Genomic DNA, 26808 nt, shown 5'->3' on the forward strand with positions numbered 1-26808 from the left:
AAACTAACAGCACATCATCACCCTGAACCCAACACTGCTACCATGAAATACGTTGTGGGAATGCTTTGTCTTAGCAGGGACATGGAAGATGGATAAAGTTGATGGAGACACAGAACTAAGTCCTTAAAAACTGTTATAGCCAGCAGAAAAGACCTCTATAATTTTTCTTCCTCTTCACAATTATGCACTACTTTGTATTGGTCTGCTACATAAAATCCCAGTAAAATTATACCTAGGTTTGTACCTAGGTAATGTGACAAAATGTGGAAAAAGTGCCAGGCACTGTACCTGATAAACCCGGCACATAAAAGGAAAACCTGTGGAGATCGGGGCCTGTCTATGAGGCACACACAAGCAGTCCCAAACTTGTGATTTCACTCACATCCAACCACTCAGGTATAAACACAATCATAAAAAAAAAAAAAAAAAAAAACTTAACTGGGGCCAAACTGAGTGGCGTGCCGGAACGTCTTAAAAGCAGAGCAAAAAAAAAAAAAACACACTTCACTTCAATTTATTTCTCTCTCTCTGGCAATAACCCCTTCCATCCCCACAGGAGTAATTATAATTTAAATTTCAGAGTCAGGGCCAGGCTACAGACTTAATTCATTATTACCAACACTGTCAGACTCTGCCTGTTTCCAGCGATATCATTGTCCAAAAAGCTCTCTAAAGGAGATGAGAGGGGGAAGAGTGTGTGAAAGGGGGAAAAAAAGAGGAAACGAGTGGAGAAAGGAGAAGCATGTAGCCAAAGAGGGACAAGTGTTGAGTTTGAGGAATGATTCCTCAGAAGATACAGCTCCAGTGAGAAGCAGCAAAGAAGAGAGGGCAAAACAGGTCAGAAAAGAGGCAACAGAGCAATCAAAACTATTAATACGTGATGTCTTTTTTTATGCAATTGGACCAAAACATGTAGCAAAGAGTAAAGATAATGCCATTTGTATTAAAATCAAAAGAAACAGGAGACCAAATATTTATATGACCCGTTAGTGGAGTGTCAGTTTTACCATTTTTTTTGCCTTCCAACCCTTCCTCTGCTCTTCATCCCTTCCTACCCCCATTCCTGCTCCCTGAGGGGACATCCGGGGTTAGACTTCAACCCCTGATTGCTAAAGAGAGAACACACCCATCCTCCAAAAGGATTCAAATCCTCATCAGAAGAGACAACTGGATTGGTCACAGGTAGGATGACGGACAGACGAGAGGACCAACAGCCATGCTCATTTCTCCTCTCGTCTGCGTGCAGGTGGAGTGATGGTGGAGAAGAAGACGGAAAGGAAGAGGAGGGACGAACAGAAAACAGAGGACAGATTACGGATAGAGTTGGCTTTCAGAAGACGAACCCTCTGCCCTCTGTGTGACTGACAGCCCGTCACCATGACATCTTCTTTCTGCCTCTGTCACACTCCACAGACGTATAAACACACAAATGAATCAGAGCTGGCACAGCCTTATGACTCACTGCCACCTTTGAAGCATGTCACATTTCGTCAGGGCTGCATTTCAGAAACACACTCGCAGCATCTGCCCTGCACCCAGAAGTTCATGGGATATTTGATCAAACAGTGGTACCGATTCAAACAAAAAGCCACATTCTAACACCTGTTTCCACGGTTTCCCACTCATTTAAATCAGGATCACTATGTGCCAAGAGTCTCGGTGAAAGCTGCTCGATGCTCGTCATGCAGCCTCTTACTGGTTCTCACTTCCTGCCCAGGTTGGGTCCTTTCACTTCCTCTTGGAGGAGTGCACCAGAGTGGGTAGGAGAGGTACTGCTGACATGTGCGCGTACACGGGTGGTGGAGTGCCACCACTTCAGTGGAGGTCATCCCGTCCTCCTTGTCTCATCCACCCATCTCGTGGCCACCTCAGGCCCATTAAGAGCCATTAGTGTGCGTGCTCCTTTGCCTTCATAATGCATAAATCTCTTTCTCTCTTTTTACCTCCCTTTCTGTGTCCTTCTCTAGTTTTGAGGAACAACTAATTAGGGATGAAGGAAAGGTTGCAGTTAGGCAGCCACATCAGTGCAGTGCATGGTATAAGACAGTGGGTGTGAGTACATGCATGTAATCCCGCAATACACGGCATGTATACTCATGTACAGGTGCATCAATCACCTGAGCGAATTTTACACTTGACTGGCCAGTGATTTGCAGGTCAGGAACAATCTGATCTTTTTCCAATCAGTGACCGCATCCTGTCACTGATTGGATGCTCTTATCATTGCTGAAATATGTAAAATTCAGTCACAGAAGAAGATAAAAAAAACAAAAAACTATTTTCTATGAAGGCACGTTGACTGTGTCCTGCTTTTAACCAGGGAAGGAGACTCTTAGCGATAGGAAGCTGAGAAAATTGCAGCAAAGTTGCTTTGTTTTCCTTCTGAAAACATCAATTATCTGTGTTACTCTACTAACTCCACAGGAATACACACAGAGGCTGCTGTTACAGTGAGTAATGCTAACCACAATAACCTCTAATGCAAATAGCTAACCATACCATACCAACTTTATTTATAAAGCACTTTAAAACAACCACAGCTGATACAAAGTGCTGTACATTAAAACACAACATAACAATAAAAAAAAATAAAAATAAAAGATAAAAACTCATACAGTTTAAAAACAAACATACAATTTAAAACTAGATCCCGCTGGAGTTGAAAGCCAAGTAAAATAGATGGGTTTTAAGACGAGCTTTAAAAGTGGACAGTGAAGGGGCCTCTAACCTGCAAAGGCAAGTCGTTCCATAACTTAGGACCCATGACAGAGAACAAGAAAAGCTGAAGACAATTGTAAATGTCAACTCGACACTTGTCTTCAACTCCAGTTTACCTGCAGAGTTGTGCAACAGACTCTCTCTTTCGCAAGCAAGGTGTGACATTGCATTTAGGACCAATGCAATGAAAGATGCTAATGCTTAATTATGCTAATGATGAATATGTAATTTAAGACTTCTTAATGCTAGTGCTAAGATGCTTGATCTAAGATCAAACAGTACCACAGTAAATCAGAGCTTATACTTTCAGATATTGAGTTGTCTGTACCCATTATTTGGATGTTGTTAAAAAATGTTGAACATTTTATGATTTGGTGCACATCTGTATCTTCAGTAGTGTTATAACAAGATAGCAAGCTGCAATGAGAAGGATGCTAAGAGTCCACTCAGGTGTATGTTTTCTGTTTCCATCAATTAAAAGTAACACCTCACTGTGATCATTTGAGGAGTGGATTAGAATAATATCTTTCTCAGTGACACAGACATTTCTGGGTCTAAAAACATTAAAATATAAAAATACAAAGTAAAAGAAAAAAATCCCTGCTGCACACTACTTTCAACTAAAACCTTCTAAAAGTGCGTTTTCATTATTAGGTTGCATATTCTGGTTCATCGCAGTTTGTAAATCTATCTTCTCTTTATAGCTGCGATGATAACAGTATTGATTCCCCCCCACAGACACATTGCATTTTATGAGACGCAGCCGACACACCGTAGGTAGCGACCGTTTCTCTGGACGTGCCTGCATGCGAATGTTCGCTTGCGATTAGCAGTGGCGGATGCTTTGTGCTGCACAGCTGATTCGAGGCTGATAAATATCAGTCAGTAAAATGGTGTCTGCACATGCACGTACAGTACACATGCACGCGCGCGCACGCTGGGCAGATTAGCGGGCTTTCAGCAGCACTGTTATATATTAGTGGTGGTACTTGGTCTAACCAGAGCTCTTTGATAAGGTACATCTTTATTAAATTCTCCAACTGAAAGACTGCCAGTCTGGGGAAAAGGAATATGTTAATAGGCACGGACCATTCAAGTCTTCAAACTGACCTTACTGTGCCCCTCCATCTGCAACCCCCTACTTTCTCCCCCCCCGCTCCCGACTCCCTCTATCTTTCCATCCCTTCATCTCAAAGGAAGGCCACGGCAGAGGCAGACAAAGAGCTGAGGTTGCTCTGAGAGTGGGACAGAAATGGGGAGAGCAGGAGAGAGGAGGTGGCAGGCAAAAAAAGGTAGGTGAGGGAAGTAAAATGTGCCGCCTTTGGTCGAGCAGAAAAACGGGGTCTGTGCGAGTTGTGAGAGAGGTGAAATAGCTTTTTCTTTTCATTTTACACGCCTTCCCTTCCCGATGCAACCCTAACCCTTTACCTCTCGCCCCCATTACACACATTCTTGGAAACACACACACACACGAGTGCGCTTATTCCCTCTGCCGTCGTTTTGTGGCTTTCAGGAGGGACTCGGCGTGGTTCTGTCTCGGTCCTAGAGCTCCACCTTTTGATTCGAGGTGGTCGCTGCAGCGGCGAGCAAAACGGACGACCTCCTGTGGCTAGCCAACAAGGCACCACCACGGCCATGTATGTAGGTCAATGCACTGATGTTTGGCCACACGTCGGAAGGTGTGAATACACACCAGCAGGGCGGTATCGGTCACTGAAATCCAATCGTGTCCTGCAATATGTCAAACGTGGAGGTTTTGTCACATGTTTTAGCAGTTTTCATGTGCAGGGATGAGAGCTGTCAGGGAGTCAGACCTCTTGATGAGAGCCATCCGGGGGTCTTTGTAGCAAAGAGTGACGAGGAGTGATGGGTGAATGAGACTAAGACAAAGACTTAGAGTCATTGTGTTAGAGCAGATGGATCCTCTACTCTTTCTACTATTCTATTCATGCCTAACAAAGTAAGCTTAATGGCAACAAGGAATTAGGCAAGTTATATTCTGACAGCTTCACCTATGCCACTAATGCATAAGAAGCTGCATTTACCACATCAGTCTGCACAATTTCTTGTGGTCCTTATGATTCCTAATTTTTTTTTTTATCTGTGTTGTCTGTAACCATGCCTGTAAATATCAACCTTACAGCCAGTGAAGTTCACGCTACTTAAAATGATAATGTCCCATAAGTTTAAATAACTTTATTAGAAGAGGTTTGCAAACTAATGATCGAAAAAATGTGTTGTTAGAAACGTGTGTTTCATGTTACTCAAATTACGACAATAAAATATTTTTATTATTATTATTATTATTATTATTATTATTATTGCTATTTAAAGGGTATACAGGAAAACTGTAGATAGAATTTTAGATATATAGCACATATTAATTCTGAAGAGGTCTGATTTGTTTTGGCCTGTTATGTTAAAAACAGAAATAGCCCTCTAATATCTAATAATGCCCCTCTTGTAATTTGCCACCCTGGGCAAAAGCCATAGTGCCTTTGAGAAAAACTATCACTTGCATGAACTTTGATCTTTTTTTCTTTTTCTTATAAAAGATAAACATTCTGCTACGTCAATCTTTGATTTGTTTTCTTCTCCCCATTAATTCATATCCATACTGTCCAAACTCACATATCTTTGCATGATCTGGTGCCTTTCATGTGGATCATCCAACATGTTGACGGACAGGTCTGAGATCGAAACCGCGGCCGATGCGGTGAGTGTGACCAGCAGCACCAGAACGCCTTCGCCTTCCTCCAGCGGCAAGTCCAGCTTGTGAGTGTGTTCTTTACTGAGAAGCGACAGGTCGATAGTACACCTAAAATAAAGCAAGAAACACAAAGCTGAACCTACTGCACCAACTGCGCTTGGCTGCGTTTGATGATAAGCAGTGATAAGAGCCTAAAAACAGAAAACAAATAATAATTCATAGCGTTCAAAAGGTAAGCAACAGAAGACAACTTAAGCAAAGCTGACATATTTTATACCTTTTAGTAGGCACTTAAAAGCATCCTCTCAACTGAATTGATTTTCTGGCATGGCCTTAATGCATCTGGTGTTAAAATGGCAGCCCAATAAAAATGACATGACTTGGTTTCTGGCATGCCCTTCAAAGCAAAGGTTTGCTAAAGTGGGTTTAAATTTGCATAGTTACGCTATGCACTGTAATAATTCAACTTGAACAGGGGTTAAAAAATGAGCAGCTCAGTAAGAAGAGAAAACATAACCACTTTAGATTAGAATGATAAATAGCTCTTCTGGGTGTGAGACATCTTTTTTGTCTAAGACTAATATTACACAAGAAAGCCCCAAAAATCTAATTTGTCCCTGATTTTACAGAGCTGCATTCGATAAAAAAAAAAAGGAGGAAATGAAGTGACTGGTGAAGACTACTGTACCTGCCCATGAAGTCATCCTTCTTGCCAGCATCTCTGTCCCAGACTGTGATGTCCACGTAGCCTCCCTGCTCTTCGTACAGGTGGAAGTCAAACTGCTCTCTCCATTGCGGGTTTAGTGTTTTGGGAATTGTCTGAATAAAACACAGTTGCCTCTTCGCTCACTTAATTGCAACACACCTGTTAAATCCTACACTTGAGCCCTAAATCATTCGTATACCTGCCGGATTTAGATTTAGATTTAAATAATAAACTAGTTTCTGAGAATGAGAGAGATATCCCTCAAAACACAGTGAAGCAATGCAAAACAGTACTAATTAAAAAAAAAGTCCCTTCTGAAAAATTTTCATATTTTACTAAAAAAATGTCAAAAATGATTATGATCTTCTCCGTAATGAATAGAAGAGCCTTTACTGACACAACAACAATCAAAGCCTGCTTAAAGATGACCAGCTTTTTTGAATGTTTCCAATGGAGATGAGCTCCAAGTCTTTTTGGTTTGAAAGCCTCTTTGCCATCACCCTAATCTTTTAGTCCCTCTGCAGATTCTCCATAAGATTATGGTCACATCGGGTCACTCCAAAATGTGAATATAACTTGCAGTCAAAAGAAATATGTTGGTCAAATTAAAAGCTTTACCAGGGTTGTGAATAATTTGGGGCTTAACGGTAAATGTCATATACATTTATACATTTTGACACAAAGGTATTGCGGTGCATTTGATCTAAAAGTGTTATAGTAATAAGTAAAAAAAAAAAAAAAAAAAAAGGACGCAAAAGATTTATATTTTCTTGTGGTATGAAAAGATAAAAAATTGAAGAGTGATACAAATGGAAAAAGGGAAATTTGTGTAATTGCTACATGTCAAGATTTTCTATATTTACTCTGAAATCCTTGAGCTGTTTTTCTATTCAGTAACATACAAATAAGCGGAAAATACTTTTTTCATTTAATAAAAATAGTTGAACAAGAAGTCTGAATAGCTTCAGGGCAAGTTTTATGAAATCAAGCCATCTATTTTTTTTAAAAAGAGTATATTTAAAGCTTTCATAGCATTATTATATAAGGTTATTTCATGTAATTATTTGACATATTCAGCAGCTACGCCTTTACCTTGCTCTTGTACTTCTGATGACCCATCCTGAACTTGACGTAAGGATCACTGAAGCCGTTGGCGTCCATGGGCTGCAGGTTGCGACCTTCGATTAGACTGACGCTGACGATGCCTCGCCAGAGCTGGGCTTTCCTGTGCACATCCGAGAGCCTCATACTCTGATACTGCAGACAAACACACAAATACAGAATTATTTCTCACAAAATGGAGATTCCTAATCAGCACTTTTGTGGAACAGACACCAAATAAGCAAACAAACAAAAACAAAAAAAATCTTGACCCCAAAACACAAATTTGGGGCTTTTGGTATATTTCAGGGCAATAACCAGCTTCGGATTCATTAATGCAGCCCAGAAACAGAACCAAAAAAAAAAAAAAAAAAAGATTGCAAGTGAGAACCAAACATAATAATTTAACAGAGTTTATTTTTAATTTTTAAGTTTTAATCTCTTCACATCCCATCAGGGGGTTATTGTAAATTTAAAAATTTACTTTTTAACAAAAGCACCTTAGCGTACATCAGATTGCATTGTTCTAGTTTTTGGTGTGTAATGTGAAAAGGTTTCCAGTGAATTGTCTCAAAATCTGGCTTAGCTATGTGACACTGCTTACCTTTTTTAATTTTGTGTGTGGAAACTTAAAGCCAGACTGGTTCTTCTATGTTTTCCAGGTATGTTTTCCACCTCAACTGTTTTTTTTTTAGCTCCTAAAAAACCTATTTAACCTCTCTTTGAATAATGTCAGTACCCTCCACTAGAACAAAATCTAGGCTTTATTTATCAAGCAAATACAAATCCTCCTTCCGTCTCCACCTCACTCTCTCTCTCCTCCTTCCTCGTTAGGCAGAGTTTATTAGCATAGCTTTTGTTTTGCGAGTGAATTTCATTAAACTCTGAACAAACCCTGCCTCGTGAGTGCAGGCCTTTGATCTGGAGACAGAGCCTCTTAATTTCCATTCTCCAGACATTAAACAGTTGCGAATAGCTCCCTGCAATGAAGTCATCTTACCATGCAGTTACTCCCACATCTCCCATTAATTCTGCTCGCTAGCTGCTGTATGCTAATGATGAGGTCACTGTTTTGTCCTGACAGAACATGACCCATTTATTCTTGTATTGCTATCTGCAAAGCCTGGCAAAAGTATCCATACCTCTTCAGCTTTTCCCACACTTTGTCACGTTACAGCCACAAACGTAAGGTATATGTTATTGGAGATTTAAGCGACAGATCAACAAAAAGAAGTGCAAAACTGGGAAGTTGAAGGAAAATTATGTATGGTCAAAGTCCACACCTAAATCCAATTGCAAAGCTGAGGCAAGACTTTATAATTTTGGCAAAAAAACAATAATAATAATAATATCTGTGTGGATGTACAAAGCTAGCAGAAACATACTCCTAAAGACCTTGCTGTTGTAATGTGACAAAGTGTGAGAAACCCAAACAATATGTACACATATTTCTTAACTGAGAATCTGTAACCCCACAGAGAAACTGAGAGTCTGTTTAGTGCCATGACTCCATTACTGTTTCTTTGACAGTTTTAAAAGTTCAGATTAAGATGCCTTAATCGGATGAAAATTGACTGTTTGAAAACAACTATACACTCTGTGTAGTCCAGCACACAGAGGAGGAGGCAGTAAGCAGCAGAGGAAAACTAACATCAGCTAACTCATTAGTCACAGAATGGACATTGGTCAGAGGGTTCAAAATATTCACTTCACAGAAGTTTGTATCCTCAAATCCAACCTGGCATTCATTTATTGCGAGCTATAGAAACATTAATCCTGTTTCAGGAAATGTAGTGAAAGGCCTGAAAGTACAACACCTTTTCTTCTTAGTCAAATGACACCTTAAAAGAAACTTGATATATGGGCAAATGAAACGAATCCAATTTTGAGCACAAAATTGTCAACATTGCTGCTAAATATGGCCGACAAAGGAACAGTTAACGAGATTCATGCACGAGCAAAAAAGGAGAGGAAGAGTAGAGTCTCGATCAGCATGCTTCATGTTTGACCTGACAGCAATCAAAAGCAACAGAAGAAACAAAAGTCAAAATGAAGCACTTTATTCCAAGTGTGGCAATATGCGAAACAGAAAATAAAGTCAAAACTATAATTGCAACTGATGGGGGGTAAAAATAAAAGTTCAAAAATGCAATAAGATCAGTCACATTTTCCAGCTGTTTAGCTGGGCAAGAGTCCTCGATAATCCTAAACTGCTTTATTTTCTGACACAGAGTCTGCAATATGTCACACACATCAAAGGTGAAGAGCATACACACCCAAAGAGGCGTTCAGGACAGTTTAGTGAAAAAGTGTTTCCGTTCTTATTATTTCTGCGAGGGGGGGGGATTCGCTTTTGACAAAGTTAACTTCTATAAACTTTAATATTAGACAAAGATAATCAGAGTCACTATAAAGTTTTCAACCTATTTTTGGTTAAAGTAAAAAAGCCATTCAAACACACGGAGCCCTTCATGAAAAAGTAACTGACTCCAGTATTACTGACTGACCTGCAAAAGCAAGAAATCACTTAAACAACATGACTCAGGTCAACCTTGTCTGACAGTAAAAAATATTTTTGATGATCTGAAACTTTTAAGTGTCACAAAGAGCAAATAGCTTTGTTGTAAATAGGGGTCAGTAAGACAATGACTAATAAAATCAAATGAGAAAACACTTCAGTCCTACTACAATTTTAGTGCAATGATGTGACAAGCTTGTACATCAACATCAATTTGTCATTCCTTTTCTTTACAGAAACAAACTGTGTTATATAGCCAGCAAAGTTAAAAAAAACTCAATAATTTCCCTCCGCCCTTGATGTGTACCTACTTAATTTGCCTTAAAGTAAATCTTTAGGGCAAAGGCAGCCTTTTGTTGCACAAGCAACCAAAAACCATAAAATGTGCATGCCCTCTATTAGCGCAGATAGCAGGTAGCATATTGCAGCTTGTGGAAAATAAGCAGGTGACAATGGGAACTGAGAAAAAAAACGGATGCTAAAACCATCGTGGAAGGAAGAAAAGGAGGATGGGAGGGATAGGAGACTCCATCCATGTACCGGGACACCAGTGAGGAAGGATAGGCGAGGTGCAGTGCGGTCGGTGGTGGAGTTACAGCAGAATCGGAGGTTTGGTGAGTTACATGCTGTTTTAGTTTACCTTACTAGATCGTTTCCAGTTTCTTCTCAAAAGCATGGTCTGTAAATGAGACAAAGCGGTTACAGAGCGCCTCCTACCGTCATCTCGCAAAGGGCAAAGGGCAAAGGGCACGGTGTGCACCAAGATTAGATAACAGCCCTGACCTGAAGCAAAGTGAGGGTTAGATGAGGAAAGTGGGGGCAGTTACCATCATGCAAGTTAAGTAAGCAGAAAGTGTATTAGCAGAGTTATTACATGGTGTAATGATGTATGCATAAACACAGGCATGTGCCCAAAAATACAGCAAAATCAATTATGCACCTCTCCTACAGCACTTCTATCTCTATTTTTCTTTCTTATTTCGACTGCTAAATCCAATAAAACAAAAACACTGCTCTTTTCTAATTTTGTAGTTTTTCTGAGGAAATATTGTACTGCAGACTCCATGCAATACCTTTTGCCTTGTGGATAAACCAGGTTCCTTTAAAGTCTAAAATATTTGTTGCTTTGCTACAGACTTTTAACGTTCACATTCCCTAATGACATATTTCAAAATTTTTGGTACTTCATTACCCCAGGAAAAGCCGATTTGTAAACATTTCACTGCTGACAATGTATTGTTTTCATGGCATTTAACGGGGGAATAAAAGGTAATGGGGGAAAAACAAGCAAACATTTTGTCGGATTTGGATCTTGTTTTCATGTGTTTCATAAAATGTAAATATGTCACTACAAACTACCAAGCAAACAAAAATGATGATGTGCAGTACCGGGCAAAAGTCATGAACCAACCCTCATCTGTATGAATTCACCAGAATAGCAGAAATTAGTCATACAAACATTTGTGGAAAACTTTAACAGGCAAAAAAAAAAAACCTCTATGAATCTGACAAGTTTCGTCATAATGTCCTGACATAATCGCTAAACATATTTTTTTCCCTCAGTTTTTCTTTTACCGCACTAGCAGAAAGTTTGAGATAATTGTGCAGAACTGAAATGGCTGCTGATCAGAAATGTTATAAATTGCGCAGAATGATGAATCATTATGCAGAGGTACTTTCCTGCTTATCAATTTAATTAACTTTTATTACCTTTACCTGTTAGTACCTGCTGTTATCCCTTTAACCATCACCCGCAAAAAAGTAAAAACGGGACGTGGGCATTACACTGCTTGTTAAGGGGATTTATTAAACAATCATGGTAAAGTGAAAGTGCCCTCTCTATCAAGGTTTTATTATATACTAAATAGACAATTTATGCAAAGATGTTTAAATATTTATTTATTAACCGATAAAGAATAAGTCTAGTTTGCACTATCAAAATATCACGGAAGGATGAATTCACTCCCCACCTCCTAAACACGTGTTCTGCATGTCAGGACGCGAAGTGAGGATTTCTGAGCCCAATGGAGGTATCGGGGTAATTAAGGGGCTGAAAAGGAATAAAGCAGCAGCAACACATAATATGCAGAAGCAAGCTTTGTAACTTAGGCCACCACAAATTGGCCGGGTGTGCTCGATATATTCATCAGAGTGTCTGAAACATTTTGTGTGGAGCAGCAGCAGAGCTCCGGTTGACTGTCTAAACTGGTTCACAGGGATCGCCTCAGAAATCATCGGTACATTTACAAGTACAAACCATTTATTGAAATGATTTAAATCTCACCTCAAGTGAACACAAACACACACGTTTAGCCATATTGCTTATTTTAAAGAAAGATTTAACCAAATCCAAAAAATAAAAGAAAAAAGCACAAAATAGTCAAAATCCAAGGACTCAACTACTTGTTCCCACCACTTTCTATTAGTACATCATTAACCACATGCATGTTTAGTATGAGGAATTGCTGCAAAGATGGCACAATCCAACCGGCTGAGCTTAATTAGGTAGAAAAGGTGTTAGCAATTTGCATAATAAACTGAACTTTACTGCATTGTTTAGAACATGATTATTGTCTGCCTATGTTATTGCACTGAATGTATTTATATAAATTGGATCTGTAAAATGATTCGAGACATTTATTGTAAATTGGTGTTACTTAGATGCCCCGAATTTAATTCAGTAACATCTAAATGATTATTGAAACCAAAATGTCTACTTTGTTCACCTTTTCAGACTAGTTTACACTTTGTTTGTGAATAACTTTCATACTGTTACTCTTATTGTACCTTGGTAATCCTCTCATAAGACCCTTTCTGATCTTGGGTATACAACTGTAAATTAAAATCAGATCCTGTCCCAGATTTGCATCACTGCCTCGTACCTTGTTCTTTAATATTCCCTTTATATATAAGTACCTTTAAACATTTTCACCACTTTCTAAAGAAATACAAACAACGTAAATGTATATTTTTAACAAAATACAAAAAAAAAATGAGGAATGGCTCAAGACTTTTTCACAGTAACATCTCATAAATCAGCTACTTATTGCTGATTCATTCTTTAAACATATTTGTTTAAATGGTGAAAATCGACGTTTTCTTTTTCAGACCACTAGATGGCAACAGAGATGGCCCCTCAGTCCTGGTCCGTGTTCTTTTCACAGTAGGAGAAACCCAAAGTGATGCTTAACCTAAATAGAGTTTATTTATTTTGTCAAAAGGGTTTTCTGTGAACCAGAGCCCTGAATAAGCAGCAGAAATAAGACATCAGATCAAAGGGAATAAAATATGTCCCTCATGACTCTGCCCTGATTGGAGCAGAACATGCAGGAATCCAATTAAACAAACAAATAATTGAACAGAAATAAATGCAACTCTGAATCACTGAGCGCGTCTGTGGAGGCACGAGCCAAAAATAATTAGCAATGACGATCTTCTGCTCTTTGAACATGCAGCTTTTCTGCACAACAAATGAACTGCTCTTGTGTTTATGCCTTTGTGTTTGCTGACTTGTAAAGTTTCCAGAAGCTGTAGCTAAAGGAAGCCAACTCTTTCCAGTTCAACATCAATTACACGCGCTTCTGATGTGCGGTAAACCAGTTTACCAACTAACAGTTCTGTTCATGAATTTTGTTAGCAACATATAACTTATGTAGTCTTGCCATTGCTTATAGAACCTTGCAAAAATATTCAGGCCCATGAACAATTGCACGTTTTTTTTTTGTTTGTTTTTTTTATATATATACTGCATTTGTTTTTATTTTTTTTATATATACTGCATTTGTTTTTATTTTTTTTATATATACTGCATTGTATTTTATTTCTATTTTATGTGCTAGATCAACACAAAATAGCACATAAAGTGAAATGAAAATGGTACACGATCTTTTTTTTTTTTTTTGCAAACATTGTAAATATTTCTTAGAACCATCTTTCTCCTGGACTCTGCTGTCTCTGTGCCACTCTTCCTAAAATGCCTGACGTCCTCTCTGAATAATGCTCTCCTCATGCCTGTAAGTTTAGGTGGATCTCCGTAGGAGCTTTGCAGTCACACTCTTTCCACCGTCAGACGACAGAAACGCTGCTCTGTGAGACATTTGAATCATGGGACATTGTTTTATAACCTAATCCTGATTTAAATCTCTTTAAAACAACTTTATTCCCGACTTGTCTGCTGTGTACCTTGATCTTCATGACGATTTGCTAAAATTATACTCTTCTTACTATTTCGGAGATCTCTTTAAGCAATTATTTGAGTTGGATTTTATTTATCTGAATTGAAGCACAGTCGGCGTACCGTTTCCTTCCAAATCACAGTTTACATGACAAATTGTGTTGATCACATAAAATCCAAATTAAAATACACTGACATTGTAGCTGTCAAAAGGACAAATACTTTTTGCAAGGTACTCAACAGTTTTTATAAGGTTTATTACTAGCTGCGATACCAAAGAGGAAGAGGAAGAAGAAATCCAGAACTGAACGGAGGGAATCAATCGTGTGAAGGGAAAAAAGTCAGATGATCAAAACAATCCCCACAGATTTTACGTGAATGTCTTACAGCATCCCTTATGTCTCCTTCCTTTGGCGACAGAGTGACGGTGAGCTCCAGGCTACCCAGGTCATGCTCAGGGTACTGTGGGTCCTTCAGGTCCAGAGTCACATCCAGCGACCTACAATGATGGAGGTTAATGAAATGTACTGGGATTTTTCTTAACTATTTTTAGATGTTCAGATTAAACAAATAATTGTTATGCCACGCAAAGCCTTTGGAAATTCAACGACTAGCAAAATGTGTACGAGAGTTTGAATTTCAGCTTAATTTAAGCCTTGTAACTTTTGTGGTTCCTTGTGAAGCAAATTTCAAAAGTCTACCAGGAGAGGGCAGCCACGGACTATCTTTGAACAAGACAATCATGTCAGGATACAGCGTTTTGTTAAACGTCATAATATATAGTATATGAAGCACACATGCGTATTATATGCTTACCTGTATAAGGTTCATAGCAAACTGTAACTGGGTGTTTGTATGACTTTCTTTTAACAATGGCTTTCCTCTTGGTACCTATCCACGAAGGCTATATTTGCAGAGCGCATGGCTGATAGTAGCATTTAAATAAATGCTGGATCTCAACACCTTCTCCAGAGTAACCATGGGCCTCTTGATCTGGCCATCAGTTTAGCTGGACAGCTGTATGTTGGAAGGTCTGCATCTTTGACATGACTATTTCCATTTTCTCCGAGTGGACTGAACAGTCCACTGCAAGACGTTTATATCTCACAGTGGATGCGCATGTTGTGATGTTGTTTTATCAAGGAATCCTGCTTTAACTTTATCCAAACCTTTATCCCAGATCTATCTTCTGTGTTCTTTGGTAGTCATGATGCACTTTTTCATAAATGTTTTATAATATAACCCTGTAAATTTTACAGAACAGATGGATTTAGACTGGGTTTATTTCATTAGGTTACTTCTGATGGCAATTGGTTACATATCAGCATAGCTGATTAAAGGAATGAACACAATTAAAAGTCACTTTTTAAAACATTTTAGAGAATATTTGAGGGGTAATACTTTTCTAAAGCACAGCAAATGTTAAAAAAAACAGACTACATCTTAGCATTACTTCTGTTTAAAACATTATGACTTCTTTGCACTTGCCTATTACTAAGGGGTTGGTTAATCTATACAGGGAATACAATCTGGTGTGACAAAAAGTAATTACAACCGCTTACAAAAATGGTAACAAAAAGAACGAGGAAACAAAGAGCCAAAGAGACCTTTGATGTTCCAGTGACTCCAGGTGTAGATATGCTGAGCCCATGAAATCATCTTGAAGACCAAAGTCGTAGTCAAACACCTGCAGAGAGACACAGCGACTGTCAGAAGAAAACCATAAACATATTTTACTTCTAATGTCAGACACTTTTTTTTCTCCCCTTGTCAAGCTTTGTGAAAAAATAGCAACCACAACTTTTAGGACTTTACACATTGATCGACAAAAACACACACAAAGTTAGCGATCAAATTTCAAGCTACTCACTTCTCTCACTTTTCAAATTATGTTCAAGTAATAATAAGCTATGACCCTTCCTATTGATTGCAATAAAGTCTAAAAAAAGGAGAATCCCAGGTCATGTCTTTTTCCACTTTGTAAAGTAATTAAAACCATGTTGTAAACAACAGAAACTGTGGAGATTCTGCTGCTGATGTGTAAAAACATCAAACAATGATGTCTTGTAGTATTAAAAGGGTTGCAGCTCCAAACCTAGAGTTAACAAAAAGTTGACTAAGTTCATCACCTCAAAATTAAATCAAATGTTTTCCCACAAATCACGCTAATAAAGCCAGAAGTGTGACGTGTTTGATGTCATTTGAATTTGTAAGCGTCTTCAAATTTAAATAATAATAATTAAAAAAATAAGAACAGGAATTTATTCAAAGAGTTGCAGCACTTCTGAAAGAGGGCTGTCACAAAGTAAAAGAGATAGGCAGTCTTTTACTTGCACAAACAACCGTTACTATTTACTAATAGTTGTGTAAGTAGTACGCAACAACTACTTACACAGATGTCATTGTGTCATTGGGCACAATGACATCTGAAATTCAAAAACAGACTTGCCTTGACATATAGAGGGTCCCTGAGAGTTTCCACCAAAAGGATAACTCTCTCATCCCACACTGGGTTTAAATTTTTGTGGATCGTCTTGCTTCTGAACACTTCCTTCCCTCCGATTTTAAACTTCACATATGGGTCGCTGGTGCCTGGTGATGAAAGAAGCAAACAGGAAAGAAAGAAAACTATTAGAGAAATGTCAACCAAACCCCAAGCGTGAATGCTTAGTCCTTTCCTTTTTTATCCTCTACATTATCTCCACTGTCCACATCATTTGCCACCATAGATTTTTATATCATCCAAGTCTACATCCACCAAGTCCATAAGCCCCACTTTACATTAGAGGCTCTCCAGAACCACTTGCATTTAAATCAATTATCAAAACACACCTTATCAATTAGGGTTTTTACAATTGATAGTTTGCAAAGTGCTCTAAGAATTAAAATATTCTCATTAATGTATCACAGTTGTATTATTCTTGTTATATAGGTATGATCATTATTATTATTTAGATATGTTTATTGCCGTTTATTGTAAATATACACCAACATTTTGGCATGCCATGTCCTTTATGTTTTGTTTTACTCATATGAGTTATATCAAGATTTGATTCTGTAAGAAGATAGTGTCTCTTTTTGGCCACTAGATGGTAGGATTGTCTTAAAGTCTGTGATGTGTGGAGCTCAGTCTTACCCAACAGTACACATGATGAACACAGTACAGTTAGGAAGAGGCAATTACTTTCTAAGATGACAAAATAAATCTATCTGGATTTACTGACAAACAGCAATAATTTGGTTTCTCTCAGTGAGAAAGTGAGAAAGATGTTTGGGGTAAATAGTTGAAATGGTTTCTGCATTTGAATAAAATTATCTAAACACGAAGATGGTGAAGATTCATAATGAACATCTTTGTATTTAGAACTGAGTTTGTGCAAAAAACATTGAGATTTATGAGTTTGGCAGTCTGCACTTATATATATATATATATATATATATATATATATATATATATATATATATATATATAAAAACTTATTCATAGAACAATATAAGGTGTACGTGATTAATCCCAAGCTTTTTCATAACAGCCCACCTTAATTTTACTTGCACATACGAACATCTTCATAAAAGAAAAAACAAAACGGTTTAACCGAATAAAATAAGTTTGAAGCGTATATCGATGCATCAAATGAGGTCTGTTAAATGCTCACAGCTTACTCTATTTTCTATTCTGCTCACACAGCATCTATTGAAAGTTTACAGCTTGCAAGGATGTGATATCTCTCCTTGTTCCTTTAAAGCTTTCTGTCATTTCAGTTTGCTGAAGGAGACCCAGAGGAGTGTTGCCGTTTACACAAATCTGAAGGCAAATCTGCAATAGCCACTTAAAGTGAAATTTTAAAAGTGTTGCCAAAGCATTCAGGGTTTCCCCCAGAAAACTCGCTAAGCCCAGTGGTTGGGGCGCCGAGGTGGTCCACCGGCGGTCCACCGTGTTTTTGAATTAAAGAAGCTAAGTAGACAGAAAAAGTACAAATATTACTGGGTAATTATATGTTATGGGAAAACAGCATCAGTGAAATGCTATTTAAATCCACAACAAGTCTTAAAAACAACTAATCAAAAAGTACAATTAAAATGAATATCAATTATTTGCAGTACTGTTTAATCCAAAATAAGTCAGTGGCTCCATAAGGCCTTCATCTATACTGTACAGCTCCTTGATGCTTCGTTGCCGTTAGCACCCGGCAGAATGTAAACAATGGTTTACATGGTGGCAGTAAACTCCCGAGGCAGATAGTATGGCTGACAGCTTGCAACCAGGCCACAGTTCGTACACCAACCTTCATTCACTTACATACATTGTCCTCCTCCCAGTGTTTTTCCTGACCATTGGTCGCGGTCTGCTTGGAATAACTGAAGACCGTTGATCTGGAAGGCTAAGTCTGGCATGTTGTTGTTAAGCCAGATTTCCGTGAGGCAAAGAACGGCACAGTTCTTCATCTCTGCAGAAACTCTTAACCTTAGATCTAACAAATCCACTTTCTTACCCAGTGAGCGGACATTGGCCAGAAAGAGAGTCAGAATTGGTGGCTTTCTAGGCATCAGCTAGGTCAACACGCCCACCCGTTTTCCCTTCTTCTGTTTTCGGGCACAATGTTTCCTTTTGAAAGTTGGTCCTCGCACCCTGCTGTCCAGTCCATTGTCCTCAAGAGCCGCTGTCTCCCAAGTGCAGATTTCAGCGTTGGTGATATATTACCAGTTGAACTGTCTCCAATGGCTATCAGCTAAGCAGAGCTGCATTCAGCCGTAAAGTTTGTTTTTATTCAAACTTAAGCAGTTTTCTAGTTGTCCTGCTGAGGTAGTGACATCAATTTGTGACATCACGTGAAGTGATGTCACTCTTGCTCCACAAGAGTGACATCACAAAGCTGCACGGTCATAACCATTGCAGAAATCGGAGAGTACAAGGATTGTCTCCTACATTGAGCAGATTTTGGATTTATCCAGACAAAAAGGATCAAGAATGAGTGAGAGCAGTAAGGCATCGTCTTCTGATTCCCAAAACGAGAAAACCCAACGGACCTTAGCTAGAGAGACAGAGAAGCTTGAAGGCATCTTGAAAGAAGTCAGCATGATGCCTATTGAGAAACAGACTCTGATTAAAGCCACTGAGGAGCTGAAGATTCAAGTTACGAACATAGAACAAGCAGCACATAAAAAAGACGAGCTGCTTCGGGAAAAAGACAAGGAATTAAAAAAACTGTTCGAAATAAACAGAACTTTAAAGGAGGACAACACCACCTTGGAGCTAATAAACGCTGCCCTGGAGCAGGAGAAAACCGTCTTGGAACAGGAGAACAACACCCTGGAGCAGGAAAACACCGCCCTGAAGCTGAAAAGCACCGCCCTGGAGCAGAAAAGCACTGTCTTAGAGAAAATAAGCACCATCTTGGAGCAGAAAAGCACCGCCTTGGAGCAGAGAAGCACTGCTTTGGAGCAGAGAAGCATCACCTTGGAGCAGAAAACCGACACCCTGGAGCAGGACAACAATGCCTTGGAGGAGATGAACACCAAACTGGAGGAAGATTACAATGAACTTCTGGAGGAAAACAACATCCTCAGCCAGGAAAACAACATCTTGGAGGAGGAAAACGCCACCCTGAAGGTGAATCGCATCTTCCTGCAGCAGAGAAGCCTTGCCTGTGAGCAGCAAAGCACCACCTTGGAGCGTATAAATACCAACCTGCATCTTGAAGTGGAACAGCTGAACCAAAGGCTGAGGGACAGAGAGGAGCAGCAGAACCAGCAAGCCATCTGAAGAGGAAACCCACAAAGATAGCCAGATGGTTTTAGAATAGCCACAGGAGCAGCCATCTATATTCAGACATGTGGTCCGAGGCTTCACCGATACGCTTCTGAAAATGTACGAAACCGACAATCTGAGCTACTGGTTTCAAGCATGGCACTTCTAAATGAAGAAGTGTCTTGAGGGCTCCAGGCTTCATACTTGATTGTCGGTGGCAGAAAAGCTTGAGGACAACAGGACTGCGGTGTCAGAGGAGCTTGACACTTGGGGGCTGATGGCGGAAGAGCTAATCACTTGAAAGACGTTGGCAGGAGAGCTTGAGGCCCGCAGGACTGCGGTGCTATGGGAACTTGATGCCATCAAATTCAGGTCTCCTTCATAAACAGACAATCAGACTCTAATCTCCTTTGTCGCCAGGTCATCAGACACTTATTTATATTATAAACTCTAGTTTTGTTTTTTAGTTAGGCCTCCACCGGCTAGAAATAGTCGGTCTCACCTCGACACATGGCTCTGGTTCTGGAACCAGTCTCCTTGAGAGGGGCTGGACATACTTCTACTCTGGAATTGCCCATGGTGAGAGGCGCCAGACAGGAGTGGGCACACTTGTTGTCCCCCATCTCGGCGCCTGGACATTGGGGTTTACCCTGGTGAACGAGAGGGTCATTGCGGGTCCTGTCAGTTTCCCGGACTGCCTCCAGGACTTCATAGCAAGTCCAGCTGGTCTCCGGGCTGACCTCCAGGGCTTCGTTGCAGGTCCTGTCGGTTTCCCGGCCTGCTTCCAGGGCTTCATAGCAAGTCCCGCTGGTCTCTGAGCTGACTTCCAGGACTTTGTGGCGAGTCATTTTGGTCTCTCGGCCGACCTCCAGGGCTTCGTTGTGGGTCCTGTCGGTTTCCCGGCCTGCTTCCAGGGCTTCATAGCAAGTCCTGTTGGTCTCCGGCTGACCTCCAGGGCTTCGTAGCGAGTCCTGTCGGTCTCCTGCCCGACCTCCAGGGCTTTGAGGCGAGTCCCGTTGGTCTCCCGGCTGACCTCAAGGGTTTTGTGGCGAATCCCGTTGGTCTCCGGCTGACCTCCAGGGCTTCATGTCGAATCCCGTTGGTCTCCCGGCTGATCTCCAGGGCTTTGTGTCAAGTCCTATAGGTCTCTCAGCCGACCTCCAGGGTTTCGTTGCATGTCCCGTCGGCCTCCGGAGCCTCGTCGTGGTTCCCATCGGCCTCCTGGTTCCTGCTCTGCCGCTGGCAGGTACTTGCTCCACTCACTGTCAGTGTCGCAGGTCCCATCGACCTCCCAGCCAGGCTCAGGAGGACAACTGGGAGGTCGACAGGACCTGCGACAAGGCTCAGGAGGATGGTCAGGACGGACACATCCCCAGCATCCCCAAGGTTCCAGCTCTGCCGCTAATGTCCACCAAGGTACGTGCTCCGCTGCCAAGGTCCTCCAAGGCTGCTGTTCCGCCAGAATCTTCCTCAGATTCTTTTGGCTTTTGGTGTTCCTTAGTCGTTTCCATTTAATTCTGCCTTGTTTTCCACATTTGTTCTTCATGGTGATTCTAATTATGTTTATTTCTTGTTTCTAGTAATTTTCCTTTGTTCTAGTTTAATTAGGTTCCTGTAGTCTCCTTACTCCTTTGTGTTTGTATTTTGGTTGTTTCCCTTTGTGTAATCTGCCCCCCTTTCCTTTGCCACTTTCTCTATCCCTTCACAGTCTGCTTCCACTCCCTCCACTCACATCTCCTCATCAGCCCAGGTCCTGCACAGTGGTGCACTTGGTAGCAGTGCACCACTGCTACCAAGTGGTGCACTGGCAACAGTACCTTCTTGTTGCCTTGCAAGAAGAAGGTCCTGGCTTCAATTACCAGCCTCGGGTCTTTCTGCAGGGAGTTTACATGTTCTCCCAATGCATGCGTAGGTTCTCTCTGGGTTCTCCGGCTTCCTCCCAAAGTCCAAAAGCATGACTGCTAGGTTAACTGATTTCTGAAAACCCATCCTTAGGTATGAATGTGTGCATGCATGGTTGTTTTGTCCTGTCTGTCTCCGTGTTGCTGGCGAGCTGTCCAGGGTGTACCTCGCCTCTTGCTAGAGATAGGCACCAGCACCTCTCCTGACCCCACTATGGACAATGGTGTAAGAAAATGGATCGATGGATCCTCCCAAGTCTTTTGTCAAGCTCACAACATCTCCAGTATTTGACATAACTGGCACTTTTCACATTTTATCAGAGCTCAAACACAAACTATTGTGTATTATAATGTGGTTTTATATAATATTTTTTGCAAGAATAAGAGCACATTTTTTTCTAAGCACCAGAATCTCTGTTCTCATGTGTCATCTGATAATGAGTATCTTGCATGATCATTAATTAGGAAATTTCTTACTCCCACATAATTAGTTTTATGTGCTTATTGCAGTCAGTAAAAGTAAAAGAAAATTGATGTCAACAACTGACATATTTATAGTGCCAAATAACTCTCAACATGCAAAGATATTTAATAGCCATAAAAAAAAACCAACACAAAACAAAGCATGAGGTCTGCTTTGTTTAAATAAAAACTGCCGACGATCTGCTGCCAGCAAAGCGTTGATGTGAGAGCAGCATATGTGCTTATAGGGGGCCTGCTGGGAAAACATGGCCATTTCCTCACATTTAGAAAACCTCTCACACATATGCACATGTGTGCTCTAACTAAAGATACTACAGTCACACATATTTTTCCCTTCATACACAGTTACCTTTTACATATCTCTGAACAACAGCAAAAGCAGGACAGAAGAAATGTTAAAAAAAAAGAAGTAGAAAAGAAGCAGAGCTGAAAGTTTCTGGGATTGTGCTGCTTCTTTTAGAAAAAGGCAAGAGAACTTTGTAAATACAAGCATGGAAAGTATTTAAAACACAAAGGTACAATTGATCCTCTTTAAACTAAAGAAAAATAGTCCCAAACTACAGATGCCAATGTTGCCAAAAAGAAGTCTTTTCCTACATATTGCTGTCTTTTTGTGCCTCAGACACACATCACTGACTCAGAGGCTCTGCATCCCACAGTGCCAGCTTTATGGGGCCATAACGCACATAGGCTGAAAAGTATGAAATGGAAAAGGCTGCCGGTGTAGGAGGGTGATGTCTGAAAACGAGCAAGAGTGGGTCCAGCAAGGAGAAGAAGAGGAAAAGGAAGCACAAACCTGGAAAACAACCACAGCTATCCACTTATGTCAGATTATTTTTCAAAGTTTCAGGCATTCACACCATTGGGGAAACTCAAATGAATTCTTCACTCATTTTCTTAAGAAATGGGTGAATGTCTTACCACCTGAGGGGCTGCTGGATCAATAAGACAGACATTGTAAGCTCAATAAGCTCTACAGAAATGAACAATGATTGACTTAAGTGTTTCATGGATTATAACGCCATGGGCTTTTGTTCACTGTGGAGTCATGAGAGCATGAAATAGAAGTTCTGCTTGAGGCAAGACTGGGTACAAAAAGCACATATGTCACTCACCCAGTAAACTTGCAGGGGTAATTGTTGTACATATAGAGGTTAGAGGAAATGGTTTTCAGTCATGAGTTAGAGATCCGATTAGATTTCATAACTGTGATTTAATAAAAAATGAAAAAGGTTTAAGTTTATTTAAGATGATTTAATACTGATGTAGAATTTTAGTTTGATTAATGCAAGGTTACAAATATCCTGAATGTTTTAGAACCTACTTAAAATAAATCTGTAGAGATATTCAGAAATTCAGTTTCTTGAAGCTACTTCCACTAGAAGCCCAACCTATCATCCCAGAAAAGGATATTGACGATAGTATGTACATTAAAGGTAAAAAAACAACAACTTTGCTTTAAATCTATGTATCCAGACATGTTTTCTAGAGATGCACTGAAAAATTAGTTGGTAAGTTGTTGCCATTCTCATTTTTCTTTGCACCTCGTCACTTAATTCAACCCAAAGACACCTTGAATGGTTCAATTGAAAGAACAACAAATTCCCACTAAGTGTTTAACTACTCTTCCAAATAATTTTAACTTCAGCTGTCCATTTGTTAAACACAAATTGTGCTTTTCTGGCATGATTTAAACTTCAATCTAATGATTTTGCCTAGAATCCCGGATCCAGGATAGTTTTACATCATCATCATCATCATCATCATCATTCATGTTTGCATGACTCCTATTGAAACCGAGTGCAAACCAGTGTGACAGTAGCTAGGAATAAAAATAAATCTGCTTATGAGAGCACACAGCAGAGGACACAGCAGGTAATTTTGCCTTGGGTGTGGTACAGCACACATCTGAAAGCAACTGGTAGACCTCTTTTTGTGAGTGGCTTTCTGTCTTCGCAACAGCAGCAGAGAACATAATCAATCCACATTTATCTTTTCTGAACACTTAATGGGCAACGACCATAAAATCTGCTCTCTGTGTCTATTTGCTGGTAAACCCGACTGCCGTTTCAGACACCTGAGCCCCGAGGATGACAAAACGGTGCTGGTAAAAGCTCGAACAAGGGTCCCCATTTACACAAACAGAACAAAAACACTTTGTTTTTGTTCTGTTTGGATTTGAAATTGAAAATTTGTCAGAGACAAAGATCAAGTTTGCTTCAATAAGAAAAATGCAAGAAAAAAAAAGTAATCTCCCATACTTCTGTAACTTTCTTTTACAAAAGTATCCCCGCCTAAATAATGCAGTGTGATGGTTTTACAGACATAAGTGTGCAGTCTTAAAATTTAGCATGAGCAAATAGCCCAGAGCGAATACTCAAATGTAATGACATGGTTCACTCACTTCTGGTTTCATTATGAGACCATTAAGTTACGATCTTGTCCACATGACAGTGTTACCTATAGGGTTTGTTTGGATAACTAATATCGTTATGTAGCTGTAACAAAACCAAGCACTCCACCACTGATGTGCTCATATATTTTGACAATGTAAAGACATCACAAATATAGCAAAGACATGAGTAATACATATTGAAAGATCCTCTGATTGAGTAATTAAGAGACTGACTAGTAATTGAATGTTCCTGAGCTAACACTGACTTAAGTCACTTCTTTTGTTTACTAGTCATTCTTCAATAAAATGGGTCTAAATGAAAACCCTTAAGAAAATACCCAGACACAAATACTTAAAAGACAACTTAATTTTAAGGCATTTTTATAACAACTAAGGTTACATAGATACTTAATTGTGCTATACAAGCATAATCAAGTGCTTTTATAGCACTTCATTGTGCTATAAATCGCTCCTTATTATAACCTTAAGACAAATATACTGTGACATAAAAAATTATTTAAGTATTACAAATTTCTTCTATTTTTGACGGCTGGGCCCCACCAACCAGTTTAGAAGTTTGGGGTCTGGGAGGTTTGGATAAATATTCTTCCCTTAAAACAAGTGATGCTCCGATCAGTTTTTTCTTTTCTTTTTGCTGCCGATTCCGATACTGATCATCCATGAGGCCAATCTCTGCCGATCACCAACAGCCTGGAATGGCTGTTAATTTTTGGCTTTAGGTATAAATGGTGCTGTTATCTGGCAAAATGGAAAAATTATCTGGCAATAAATCCACCTAATTTAGACATAATAGACATATTTTAATCTAAAATCTTTTTTTAAGTTACACGTTGCAGCTTTAAGCAGACGTTCGGTGTGAGAGTTCACTGTCTGGTGGAGGCTGAGCGGCGCTACGTCTATGTAATATTACTATCAGTAGAGCGAGAACCTTACACCGCCAGCTCGGACTTAAATTATTTTCGGGTTATTTGTTTAGCTTTCTGACCGTGATGCTAATCCAGCCAGATAGCTTTACCTGCTAATCCGGCTAGATAGCGTTACCTGCTACCTGGCCGCTCCGGATGTCCCTTTTCCTGCTCTGAGCCTCGATGTAGCCAAACTCCGTCAAGTGCTTATTTTTTAAATGCTCCCCTTATTTTTAAATGCCATATTAGATTCGTTGTGTTGATGCATTTTGAGTGCTTTTCCGCCGCAACACGCAAACGTCCCCATTCACTCTCAGAGCGTTATAGTTCCACGTGACAGGATTTGCTGCCGCGCGCTTGCGCAGTGTGAAGGAAACTGCACACGCAGGCTGCGAAATGAAATCAATGTTATCGGTTTTGGTGATCGGCGATCACGATCATACACTTTTTCACGGAAATCGGCCGATTATGATCGGTGGCCGATCGATCGGCACATCTCTACTTAAAACATGAAACCATCATGAGACAAAAGCATTTCAAACAGATTGGCAGATTTACAACATGGATGTGCAGCCAGCAAGTCTGCAGCAACTGTGCGATGCTATCAAGTCAATATGAACTGGATGACTATAAAATATTTCCAACAGCATCTTAAATCAATTCAACAAAGAATTGAGACAAAATGGGGTGCTACCCAGTATTAGTAAGGTCCTACTAAATATAAAATCCTACCCTACTTTTTTATTTCTAAGCATGAATGGGGTATGGCTGTTACTAATGGTTAAAACTAAACATTTCAAATTCCATTTCTGCTCTCTTTAGTTGAAACTACTAGTGTCAGCATCTTGTTTTATGCATTTGGCAGTGAAATCAGCTGCTGCAACATTTACTAGCTAAAATATTTCCCTTTTCCTCTCAAAGCCCCTTGTAAGACAACTCAACTGGTTCGTCATCTCCCTTCAGAAATGTGGGAGAACAGATAAAAGCTCTGTTATTGCTAGCTCTGTCTGAAGTGTTGTTATGTATTCTTGCATAATTAACCTGGGTTTTTGCTCATTCCCAGAACTGCCACAGCATTTAAATGAAGGCATTAGACTTTCAAGTTTCAACTCATGCTTACAATGAATGTTTCACATTAGTTGAAGGGTTCAGATTCTACCACAGGCTTTTAGCTTGGCTTTGCTGGAAAGTTGTCAAATAGAGTTCTCATTGAAATTTCACAAGGCATTAATGATTAATTATGTTTTAATCAAGGAATAAACTTGCAATGATTAGCAAAAATAAGCGCACTAAGGGCAAAAGTGGCTAAAACTACAGCTAAATCCCAAAACCCAAAAAACAATCTTGCATGTATTGTCCTCTTCATTAATAAAAAAACATGTAAAGGTGTAATTGCCCGATTATAATATGAATGTAGCAGTCTGTGA

General features: G+C 39.7%; 1 protein-coding gene and 2 pseudogenes across 1 annotated transcript in view; 2 read left to right on the forward strand and 1 right to left on the reverse strand.

The window, feature by feature from the left end:
• Window positions 1–26808, reverse strand: part of LOC106926926 (multiple C2 and transmembrane domain-containing protein 1-like) — a 148093-nt gene that overhangs the window by 68604 nt on the left and 52681 nt on the right. The window contains exons 3-9 of the mRNA XM_088008955.1: window positions 16377–16519; window positions 15535–15614; window positions 14315–14426; window positions 10394–10432; window positions 7227–7391; window positions 6117–6247; window positions 5350–5536 (exon numbers count right to left, since the gene is read on the reverse strand). Of these exons, the coding sequence (XP_087865081.1) occupies window positions 5350–5536; window positions 6117–6247; window positions 7227–7391; window positions 10394–10432; window positions 14315–14426; window positions 15535–15614; window positions 16377–16519 (857 nt within the window). The remainder of the gene's footprint in view (window positions 1–5349; window positions 5537–6116; window positions 6248–7226; window positions 7392–10393; window positions 10433–14314; window positions 14427–15534; window positions 15615–16376; window positions 16520–26808) is intronic.
• On the forward strand, window positions 18527–19845 carry LOC148157707 (uncharacterized; annotated as a pseudogene).
• LOC148157708 (uncharacterized) lies at window positions 20187–21191 on the forward strand (annotated as a pseudogene).

Source organism: Poecilia mexicana, unplaced genomic scaffold (genome assembly GCF_051168715.1).
Source record: "Poecilia mexicana isolate PSO_F unplaced genomic scaffold, ASM5116871v1 scaffold_9, whole genome shotgun sequence".
NCBI lineage: Eukaryota > Metazoa > Chordata > Actinopteri > Cyprinodontiformes > Poeciliidae > Poecilia > Poecilia mexicana.